The following is a 12061-nucleotide window of genomic DNA, read 5'->3' as shown; positions in this document are numbered from 1 at the left end:
TGTATGAACAGTAAAGCTAAAGGCAGAAATCAGGCATTTTAATCAGCGTGGTCATGCTTAAAATGCTTGGACAATAATTCGCCTATTAGTTAAAAAAACAAAACTGTGAAAACAGAATAGGTTTCAAAATGTTGTAAGGATCTTACATGCCAACACATACAATGGTAGAAACAGAAAGTTTTACAAGGCGAGAAAAGGAAAACAGCTTCTACCTGACAAGGCTGCAAAGCCTGTTTTCCTGTAGTTTTACAAAGGACAGTCAGTAGATTTTTTTCCTGCTACTGTGACAGTGCATTCAATTCTGGTACTCATGCACGTCTTCAGAGAATTAGGACAGGAAGGAAAGACTGAATTATAATGTTCAAATAAATACTGCAAGAAGACTGCCTACATGTAGGAGTCTGACAATCCAGAATCCACAGTGCAAAAAGCCTTTAATATTTTTTTTAAGCGTTAGAAGTCAATGGCAGCAGAGACAACATCAGCACTGAAGTGATCTTACCAAAAAGAGATGTCAAGTCACCTTCCCTCTAACTATGAAATACCCTGTGAAATATTCACAGCTAGCTGTGGATTAAGAGGTACTTCTATCTTACTTTGTACAAGACCTTACACCAGAATCCCCAAAAACTTATAACTGCTTTTATGCCAAAATGGTAAACATGAAATTTTGAGCTATCAAATGTATATATGCATGAATATTAAAAATACTGATCACAAATGCTTCTGAGCTAAAACGGTTCCAAGAAGCATATATAATTGGAGGCTCCTGGTTCTTATTAATGGGAGTATGAATCTGTACTATATCTGTACTATAAGGCAGCATATACAGAACTATCAAAGAAAATGAGCTATGAACTCCTCATGCATTCCTCTTTTCAGAAAACATAAAAAAAGGAAAAAGCTGCCTCCTCTTGAACAAACCATGCATTAGACAAAGCTCAAAAAGTACAAGAAGAAAGGCAACCAGGTGACATCTCCTAAACTGTGATGACTAAATACAAGTAAGCATTAAATAACATTAAAATATGACTAATGCACATTTCCCGGGTGTAGGTATAAAGAATGTTGTTCCATTACAAACAGGAGCTAGAGTTTAAACAATTTAATCTTGATCCAATCTTGGCTTCATAGGCTTAGCAGTGCAAAGAAAAAAAAAAGGAGTTAATCCTATACATCATGTTTCCTTTTACTGGCCAATGCTCCTATCCCCATCTACTTCATCTTATTCACAAGCCTACCACTTTTTTGGTTTTTGTTCTTTCTCCAGTTGAAGTCTAAGCCTGAATTTTGTACTACAACAATATGCACTGAAAAAGCATACCCAGGCTATCTTTAGCCATCAAGACTGCGATCTGTTCTCACCACTCCTCCCTCATCGTATCCTTCCTCCAGGCTCTGCATGCAAGGTGTCATATTTTCTCATGCTAATTATTGTCAGATTCAGAGACTGAAAGCGTGACTCAAAGTAAAGAGATCCTCTTCAGTTTAAAGGAAGAAGACAAAAAAAATCTTTTAAGTAACCTCTCAAATTACCATGCTAAGCATCTCAAACAATTTTAGCAGGTCAAATGAATAAAAAAACCATCCCAATAAAAGCAAAACAAAAGAGCTAAGAGCAAAACCACAGCACAGAATGCACAAAAAGAACACTACAGTCAGCTTAAAAAATCCTTACATCTGAATGACTGTATGATTACAAACAGGGCATTTGGAAAGGACACGATGAAAACAGCACACAGAGCTCTGTGCTCAGATGCACAGAGTACCTGAGTAAACCGAAAAAAAACCAAACCCCTTTGCAACTTCATTACCTCAGACATCCCCCTCTCTTTCATCCCCGGAGCTTTTTTTAAGGAATAGCAAAGGGTTTTGGAATATGCAGAAAATAAGTCAACTGTGAATTTAGTGGAAAACAATGTTCACTAACATACTGTAAGCAGTCGGTTTGACTTACACAAGGCAAAAACTAGGGGAGAAGCCCTGCACAGCCACCTCACGTCAGGAGCTAACACACACCAAAGGCAGAGAGCAATGAACCCAAGTGGTAAGCGACACCACCAGGCTGCAACCCCATTCTGCCAACACCCAGAGTCTGATTACAAGGGCATGTGCACAGGAGGAGCTCGCCTCTCGTCTTCCTCTCATCCTCCTCCCCTCTCAGTGTGCAAGTGACACCTTCCCAGGCTACTGTGGGGGCAAAGAGCTGCCCCGCAAGGAGAAGCAGGCTAAAGCAGGAGGTTTCTGGAGGTTTCCAGAACGCTGCTACTCACAGGAAAAAAAAATTGTAAAATTAATGGTATTTACATGTCAAAACAACCAACCCTTCAGTGGGTGGCGGTTTGTAAAGATCTCTAACTGGGCTTTGCGTCAGTGAAACAAGATGTCTTCTGGAACTGTCTGCAAAAGGTTATGGTGCCAGGCATACAGCAAGTACTAACATTTAAATCAAATGCAAAGGAAATATTTCAGAGCATTTTCAACTCCTAAAATAATAATAAAAAATTCCATCAGGCAGTTAACTGAGCAGGACACCGAATTTTGAAATAAAAGGATTAGCTTGAATTTCACTTTGTAACACAAGGCTAAGCCTAAAATACAACATTTTTTGTGCAGCTCCTTAATGATTGCTAACATCTTACCTGATATGACCAACCAATTCAATCAGTTTGTGGCTGAAGAAGTAGGCAGTCAGCTCAGACACGTGACTGAGCACAGAACAAACTCCAAAGAGAGTGGTGGTGCCATTCAAGTCTTCCAAGTGCCAGTAAAGAAAGGTAAACACAAAGCCATATCCAAACCCCATGAACCACGCCACGAAGAGCACTGAGCCGTACTGGATACTACACAGCAGTTTTATTAGGTCCCAAAAACTGAAAGACTGCGACTGGCTCGTACTGGTGGGAGTGTTATTGGAGGATTCATTGGAGGCATTTCTGTCCACCTGTGAGATTTCTACTTCTTTTCTCTTATTCTCATCTTGCTTGAAGTGCGCATAATGGAATCGAAACTGGGTGGCCACAATCAATGCCATTGTCATCAGAACCCCAAAAACGATGAAGACTATCCTGTAGTTCTTGTACTCAGGAGCTTTACATCCTTGACCTTCAACGCCAACTTCTGTATGGGTATAGTCAATGCCAATTCCCACAGAGAGCATGGCCAGCCCCCAGCCCAGAGAGCCCCACATACGCTGCAATCCATACCGGTCCCTGTGTTTGCCGAGGTACTGCAGAGTTACGGTGTCCACAATAGTAACAGAGGAAGCACTAAAAAACTCTCCTATTATGACAACCAGCAGAATGAGAAGAAAGATGGCTTCCACTTCTTGTTGATCATAAACAAGCACAGCTTGGTCGGAAGGCATCGGCTTTGTGGTGATGGCGGCTGGGGTGGTACTGGGGGTCGCATTCCCTAGTGAGACTGGGACAGTGGTGGTGTTTTTCAAAACAGACTGGGTACTGTTCTCCAAGACAAACTCTGTATCATTGCTCTGTGTAGGTAACAGGAATGTTATTTCAGGATTAGCCGTCCCTGTTGGCTCCAAAGTGACCGGACTGAAAGTGAGCGCGTCTCTCTTCCCACGAACTTTTGGGGATGCAGTACTTGCTGTGGTTAGCAGAGAAGACATTGAGGCGTTTTGTGAAACTGTTGTTAAAAGGCTGCTTGCATTGGTGGGGTGTGCTGGGGGAAGGCCCTTTGGTACGCATCTTAAGGTGGCTGGTCTAACAAATCCAATCCCTAGGTTAAATAAAACCCAGCATAAAAGCGAAAAGAGGAGGACAATCTTCCCTTTCTTGAAGCGATCTGCCACCACTCCCCAGAAGGGAGCACTGCAAAATTCAATAAAGTACCTGATACCCACCAGAAGTCCGCTCTGACTGGGTGACATACCCAGCTGCTTGTAATACACAGGCAGCAAGGGGTAGAGAGAGCCATATGCAGAATAGAAGAAAAAATAGAAGACCTTTGAGATCAGAAGATCATTGTTAATTTTGACGCAGTGCTTTTCTAACCAATCTAGCTCTTCATCTGGGACAGTGGTTGCCTCCGTTGAAGGGGATTCATTATGAGGTGACAAGTCTTGATCCTTGGAAATGCCATTGAAAGGATCAGCAAGCACATACTTTCTCTTCTGTTCTTCTTCATCATCGGTTAAAATGGCAACCTTATCATCAGCTGCCATGGTTTACCACAAGCATCCAATATCTGGTGCACTAGCAAGGAACTAGGACTACTCTGCGAACAAAGAAAACATAACATGGTTAAGGTACCACACGGGAACAGACCTGCAATACAGTCAGCAAGGACAAAGACAGCTTCTTTTCTATAAGTGATGCTTCTGAGCAATAAATGCAGTATCAGGGTGGGAGGCCCATTTGTCTAGACTAGTGGTACATGGTAGCATCAACAGAAATTTGTTTTATGACCAGTTCTGTGAAGTTCTCCCAACAGCAGCTTTAATACTGTGCAATAAAACATCTCTCATGTTTAGGACAGAGAATAATTTATATAGTGAAAGTTACTGTTGCAATTAAGTGCTAGCATTTGCAAGTCTTTTCTTTCAAGTTATCTTTTCTCCCCCAAGGCTAACTGCTTTATTTCCACTATTCCCTACTATACCAAAGGATAGCCGTGACTTTGTAATTCAATAATGCAGCCACATTCAGGTTTTTTAAATTATCAAAACAAATTATTAACCAAGGCCTCATGACAGTCTTCAAAAGGTTCAATCTCCTCTTGAAATGTGATTTTCTAAGCACTCCACAACCACAGCAGAAATTGATGTGAAGCTTGAGCTCAGAGAATGGGAAGAGAATTGGGAATAAGAATGGGGCATTAAGATTAAAACAAGGGACCCTCAAAATTAGGGTAACAACCTCAGAGGCATCAGAAACCTGGGAGCAAAGAAACACAAAAAATAAGGGCCAAAGACAGGCCCTAATATGATCTCTTCAAGTAAAATTCTGAAACTGAAGAACAGTGGATTGGGAGGCAACTGTACTGCAGGCGCCCACATTTTTCCTTTCCAGATGTAAACAACTGCAAAACTGACAAGCAACACTTACAAATAAATTCACCACTACTTAGACTTTGATTTGTCCAACCAGCTTTCACACTGAAAAACAACAAACCAGTCTGATAAACCAGACTAGCTTACAGAAGCTTTCCTTTCGAGGAATACAGAAAACACCAGCTCAGAATCATTGTATTAGGCAACTACTTTTGCTATATTAATATCTGTAAAACTAACCTAGGAAGATTACCTCATGTTCATTATTACAAAGTCGAACATTTGATATATTTTGCTTTTGTCATCCCGTTGCTGTTTGGCTTAGTGTTACTATCACACAGGAACCTTTTACAGGACCAATATTTGAAAAGAGCATTTTATACCAGAAGAACATGAATTACTCTAAGAGCACTCAATTTATGGAGACTATGTCCTCTAGGAAACTGAAGCATTTTTTGTAGGTTGGCACTTTATGCCCACTAGATGAGTTCCAATGAAACTGCAGTCTTTCAAAACTCAACTGAAAGCACAGTATCATCCCCTTAAAATTAGTCACGCATTGACATATCCAGTGCCTTTAAACTGCTTAATTATAATTCAGAATTTATTTAAATACAGAGAATGGATTTGCAAACCAATGCAAGGCTAACAACAGGAGAGAGATTCTAACATTCCCAATTAAATTGTTTCCTACCGATCCAACACACACGTAACAAGCCACGGATACTTCTAAAAACAACAGTCCATTAAAATAATCTGAACGTTGCACAGTTCAGTGATAGACAAATCTAAAAATACCAGCATTAAAATCCCAAGCACTCATGAGGTTTGTGTGTGTTTTTCAGTTTTAGATGTCATTTCTATGGGATGTTATCTATGAGGATCTCTGTTTTCACTTAGGGAGAAAAGGCTGCACAAATTCTTGGAACCTTAAACATTCGTGTATTCAAGGTCAGAAACCAATCAAAACAATGCCAGCACATGCACACAGACTGCTTTTTTCTCAATTTTTTTCAGAGACAATTTGATTAAAAACCAAAAGTATTTCAAGTGCCAGAAGATTAGAAAAAATCCTAATTAAGTTGTTAGAACAGTCAAATGTGAAAACACATCGTCTTGCTTTTACCTGCTACCATCGGAAGTCACACGCACCAAAACCCAGCAGCTGTCTAGTTAGCTCCTGCAGTTCTTGGTTCAGCCAACCACTTCCACCTGCCAGCCAGAAGGACTGTGGGCTTTTTTGCTCATCTATTTGCTCTTTTTTGGCTTCCCTATCCATCAAACAAGCCCTTCTAACAAGCACATTAGATCAGTCATCATTTGTGCTTCTGTTTTCTTTCTGCCTCACCTTGCTTTGACAACAAAGTCTCAAAAGTGTGCAGGGCCCCACTCATGTCAAGGGGACGGAACTGAGGTTTCAGTGTTGTTCCTGCATCCTACCAAAACCAGTACATACTCATCTATTTACAGCAGCTTGCTTACGAGCTGTATCAGAGCTCTGCAGCATTTAATTTTGAAGAATAAATTTCCTCCCCTGTCCCCACGACATGACAAGACAGAACTTGCATTTTAAACACTGGGACAACTTCTTTGCAAGTATGAATTGAAACTGTCGTGATTTAAACAACACAGCCATATCCCTTATCCCTATAGATGAGCTCTAAACCCTTTGATTGCATATAAATTATACCGAAGGCTTTTAGAGCAATTAGCATTCTGTCTTATTTAATTCAGTCTTTTTTTTTTAATTCAGTCTCCCTTTTCCATTGGAATGGGACTTCAGTTTTGCACACTGTATGAATAATGGGTATATTCAGTTGCTGCATCTTCTTCCCTCCCTCTGTAACATACATCTGCCCCAGCACCTATCTTCTTCTAACCCGTGGTGTGCAAGGATGAATTCCAAAGATGTAGTCCTAGTATTCTGGCCAGAACACGATGGGTAAGAATGCTATGAGAAGTATATTTTATAATAATTTCAGTAAATATTTTCCTGCCCTGAGAGTGTTTCATTGAATATTATTAACAACATACAATATACTCTTCGGAAGCATAACAGCATCAAGACTGGTAGAAGCTATATGGCATTCTTTAATGTTTTGATCACTAGTTTGTTCAGGAGTCAGGTTTTTGAAAGTTATTTTATTTAGCATTTTTTTTTAATTTTAAAAATAAATGACTGTAAAGGCAAAAACCAACAAAGTGATATTGTTACTGAAAAATCAACAAAAAAACCTTACTGATCTACAGGGCTTTCCTCTCCTGACAAAAAAAGACATGCCAGTTAGGGACTGAATGTGCAGAAAATCAAACAGATGGAAAAACAACGTACTTTTATCAAGAAGAGACTAGTTCTCTACCGGTTATTTTAACCATAGCCTTCAAATACTACATCTGCACTTTTCAAAAAATTTTTTGATCCACAAGACAGCAGGAGAAGACAGCTCTACCAGAAATGAACAACAGGGAACAGAAGTGAGGAAGAAAGGTTCAGAGAGTAAACATAATGGATTTCAGCGTGAATATAAATTTTAACTCGTTTGAGGCAGAAGAGAGCGCGAAGTTTTGGTACAGGCCTGTTGAACATCAGCAGTTCGGCCAGGACGAGTGAGACCAGAGAGGATGCGGAGTGGTGACATCACTGTGAAAACCAGCAGTAACCGTTCTGATGCCGTCTTCCCTAATTTTAGGTAAGTGGCACAAACAGACAGCAAAGCCTTAGCACACAAAATGGAAACTTCTGCAGAGATCCCGAGGAGGCCCCGCACAGCAAGCGGACGGCGCAGCTGCCGTACCTCACTACAGAGCACCTCAGCTCCCTGGCAGACAAATAAGGTTTTGTCTTCCCACAGGTTTATGTTTCCAAACCACCATGACGAACTCGGAGCAGGGAATCAAGGCTTTGTTCCCATCATCCCATCACCCCAATGCTGAAAAAGACTTCATTAAACCCAAGCCACGTTCCCATCGCACCGGCCCAGGAGCACAAGCCCCTTGCTCGCAGCTGCACAGGAAGCCTGCGGCCGACCCGGCTTTCTCAGCCTGGGGATTGTTCTGCAAGATCACTTGTGCTCTGAGCCTGTTTGTGCACAAGCACATGCACTTCTCTTTAGACGTAAAGAATACACTTGTTTACCACAAGACTATTCTTCCTTCAAAATTTGCTCAGATAGGATTTTTTTATGTAAGCACTAGTGTTTCTTCTTTTTTCTACATTTCCTGATACAGATTGCTGCTGCCTTGTTTGTACCTATTCCTCCAGCAAGTCAAAACCCACTTTCAAACCCTTACATCTACGATATATCTTCCATCCAGTCATCTCCTACAAACAGCTACAGCAACTTTCCTGCACTCATACCTTTGAGCAATCATCTCAGAAACAGAGGAAAATACAATTACCCCAAGGCATTCAGTGATGACAATGTGACGGTCATTTTAATGACTGTGATGAGGCTCTCCGGCAGGTAGGCGGAAGGAGGCAAATATGGCTATTCTATATTTAGTTAAGTATCTTCTTGGCATCCTTGCCTTTTTTTTTGTTCCTTAAATCAATCCTAATTTACTCTGGCTCTCCTAATAATTAAGAGGATCAGAGAGGATAAAAAGTTAATCTATTCAAGACAACCTGACACTACAAGAAGACATTTTCTAGAGAACAAATAAAATGATAATAAGGAAGATAATAATACAGTATACTAAAAATTCAGCGCCCCCCTCGGAGTCACTCTGCCCAAAACTTTGGGGGGGGAACAAACCAAAACACTAAAACAAAACACCTGCTTTGCACTGTATCTCAGGAAAAAACAAAGCCAATCAACAGATAAGAACAGAGTAGAAAATCCCTAAACCTCCTCACAGAAAATATCACAGCACTTACTGCATAAGGCATTAAAACTTCACTTGCAGACCAAGAGAAAGTTAGATTTGGGGTAAAGGAGCGCTGCTGTTTTTATATGAAGTTTAATTCAGCATAAGTTCCATGCACTAGGCTTTGAGAATTAAAATATAATTAAGACTCACAAAGCAGAGCCTCAAAATCAGGGTTTGGATGGATACTGAATGTAAGGAAAAAAAACCCAAGATAACCCCACAGGACAGTTCATCAGAAGACACTGCAAATGGTCAAGAGTAGCTTAACCCAGTGAATACCTAGCAAAATCAGTGTAGAAGATTCATATTTAAACTGTCTCAGAAAACGTACTCTTAAGAGAAGAATTTCAAAACAAGAATCATTAATCTCTCCAGCAACATGCAGCTGTAAGAACAGAGTGGACGAGCTTGCTCTTTGCATTGTGTGGATGGGTCCGAGCCAGCCAACGTGGCATCAAATCTTATTTCACCCCTTTCAGACTTTCACTGACTAGCAAACTTTGGAGCAAACACCTGAAATTCCACATGAAGTTCTGCTACAAACATTTTGAAATCTGCTAGCAGAAAAGGTGATTCTTGACTAAACCTTTAAGTCACTAATTGCTGTTTGATCCAGAAGAGCTCTGTGCTAGAGAAGCAGACTATCTGTCTCCCAAAGAAAGCTCACCTCACTCATCCCCTGGCTGGTGAAACTGCCACGACAATGGCACCCCTCACACTGCTGATGCACACTACCTCCTCCTCATTGATCTAAACTACAAAACCTTTGGATCAAAGGCATTCTGCAACGCAATCTGCACAGCGACTCTCAGAATTAAGCTTCAGCAGGCCTACAAGGCATCGCTGTAATAAACATGAATAATAGACCACATTTTCCATTTCCAAGCAAGTTTCACCCCTAAGGAACAGCCTGGTGCTGTCGCCTGCATCCACGCCAAAAAGGAGGAGAATGTTATGCAACCAACTTACATCAGGACAGAGGAGTGCACAGGCTTCATTCCCAAGCCTCTCCAGGTACAGCCAACCTCCAGGCGGAGTCCTTGGAGGGGCAGTCCCCTACCAAGCCACACAGACCAACCTGCACAGGCTGACCAACATCACCATCCTCTGCTCTCCTCCTGTGAGGCCCCAGCGTGGACACCTTACTCAGAATTTATAAAACAGGGAATAAATCACATTTAGTGAATTAACTCAGTGCTGGGAAATATATCTGTTTCAAGTCTGAAGCAAGACATTAGTGTTGTAACATTAACCGCCATAATTAGGGTTTTCATGAAGTGAAACCACCTCATTCTAAAACACTTAGCTCTTAAAATCGCTTTATTTTGTGTTGCTTGCCTTGCAGTTACTCAGTGTGTTGGTCTGTAAGTTTTTCTACTTCATTCAACACATACATAAAACCCCACATACTTCTGACGCATTTAGTCAATTAGACTGAGAGACTACAGTATGTCAGGATCAGGTTTATAATAGGTTTAATGCACTCTATAATAGGTCTGGAGTTGCTAGGTTGATATAATAATGCTAACATGAATATTAAAAAAGACAAGAACACTATCAGACCCTCATCTGTTAAGGAAAAAGCATTAAACTCTCATCTTATGACTCCTGCTTTCCAATCATGTTTTGCACTTAATATCACAGAATCACAGAACGTTAGGGATTGGAAGGGACCTCAAAAGCTCATCCAGTCCAATCCCCCTGCCGGAGCAGGAACACCTAGATGAGGTTACAAATATGTGCAAACTAACATGTCCTAGTAGACTCTATTTTTAATCAGTTTATTTTTAGTCACTATTAGAGCCCATTTTTTTAACCAGTTTTTAATTTACCAACTAAACTCCACTACACTGTCAAGGTTTACACTTCAGTAACGACAGTAAATAACAAGGCTGCCTTCAGCTGCTGACCAGACAAGCACCCAGAGTCAGAGGCGCAGCACTCTACAAGCAGAGCAGGCACCCAGCTGCCCCTCCGTGCCTGGCAGTGCCAGGAGCAGAGGGCTGTTTAAAACAGAGAGGTCTGCCAGGCAACACCCTGCCCTGGGGACCATATCAACTTGGGCCTGTTGTGCTGTAGCTGAAGATTCAGATTAATTTTAGGTTGCATTTAAGCTGCGCCCTAGCAGCACCTACATTATTGACCAACCACAGCTTCCTCACAGCATCAGCTTTTGCTTTCGTATTCTTACTCCACCTGTTCAAATTTCTTTTTTTTAAAACCTGCCTACGATTTTTACTGGGTTTGTGACTGCTATCACAAACATCAGCCTTAAAAAGAGGAATGTTTTCTTTTCCCCTATTCCCCAGTGGGTCTTTGGAGAATACAAACAATAAAACAGATGTTGTCATTGTCCACTATTTAGATCCAGGAAAACAAATACAAAAAAATAACCAAGCCAGAAAATGGGCTTTTTACAATATTTTCCCTGGGACATTACTAAATGTAGTAGACAAGCAAACCCTATGTATCTTAATAACCTATGTTTCGGGCAAGTTTTTACTGAAATACTTCACTGTCATGTTCATACAGCCACACTCATCTCCCCTAAACTCCAAGTTTATCACTCTTCAACACTGTTTTCATTAACACAACCTTTAAAAAGAGCCTGCTATTAAAACTTTAATGCTGCTGACCAAATATAGGTTTTAAACTCCATCTAGCTTAGGATATAACAGGTATCCATAACATCTATGGTACCACCAGCACTGATTTCTTAAACTAGCATCTATTCCTATGCTTGTTTTAGTAAACAGAGGAGCAACTGCCAACCTGCTTACTAAAAATCATTGCATTTTAAGGATTCAAAGGTTCAGAAACCAAGTGACTGCCACACGTAACACTACACCTGGATGCTGCCAGCAGGGACAAGCACGGGAATACCAGGACAGAGCCCAGGCAGTGACCACGTCTGGGGACCCCGACGCTGTCACCAGTGGTCAGGCAGGAGAGCACAGGGCATTAGAGGCGTTGAAGAGCTTGGTTTCACGTACGGTGGTTACGCTTCAAGCACACTGCAGAGCTTCGGGAGATGAGGGTGAGCATCCTAATGAGGTCATCGCTGACAATCAACGTCAGGGGACCTCAACAAGCACGAAGTCAGCACACATGCGACCCCCGGCTCAGCTGAGGAGCAGCTGACCGGTTCCAGCGCGGCGCAGGCTGGAAACCCCGAGG

The 12061-nt window shown here is 41.3% G+C and overlaps 1 protein-coding gene across 1 annotated transcript; it reads right to left on the bottom strand.

Annotated features, from left to right (window-relative positions):
• Window positions 1-391: 391 nt before the first annotated feature.
• Window positions 392-4186, bottom strand: LOC104535456 (major facilitator superfamily domain-containing protein 6-like; the record flags this gene model as incomplete). Its single annotated transcript, XM_010181470.1, has 2 exons — window positions 2643-4186; window positions 392-401 (listed from the first exon to the last, which is right to left on the bottom strand). Coding segments are annotated over exons 1-2 (1554 nt in total), but the record flags the coding sequence as incomplete, so codon positions are not given.
• Between the last annotated feature and the right edge of the window lie 7875 nt (window positions 4187-12061).

Source organism: Mesitornis unicolor, unplaced genomic scaffold (assembly GCF_000695765.1).
Source record: "Mesitornis unicolor isolate BGI_N332 unplaced genomic scaffold, ASM69576v1 scaffold18523, whole genome shotgun sequence".
Classification (NCBI taxonomy): domain Eukaryota; kingdom Metazoa; phylum Chordata; class Aves; order Mesitornithiformes; family Mesitornithidae; genus Mesitornis; species Mesitornis unicolor.
Note: the sequence above shows the minus strand (reverse complement) of the source record. Positions and strands in the feature narration are given on the sequence as shown.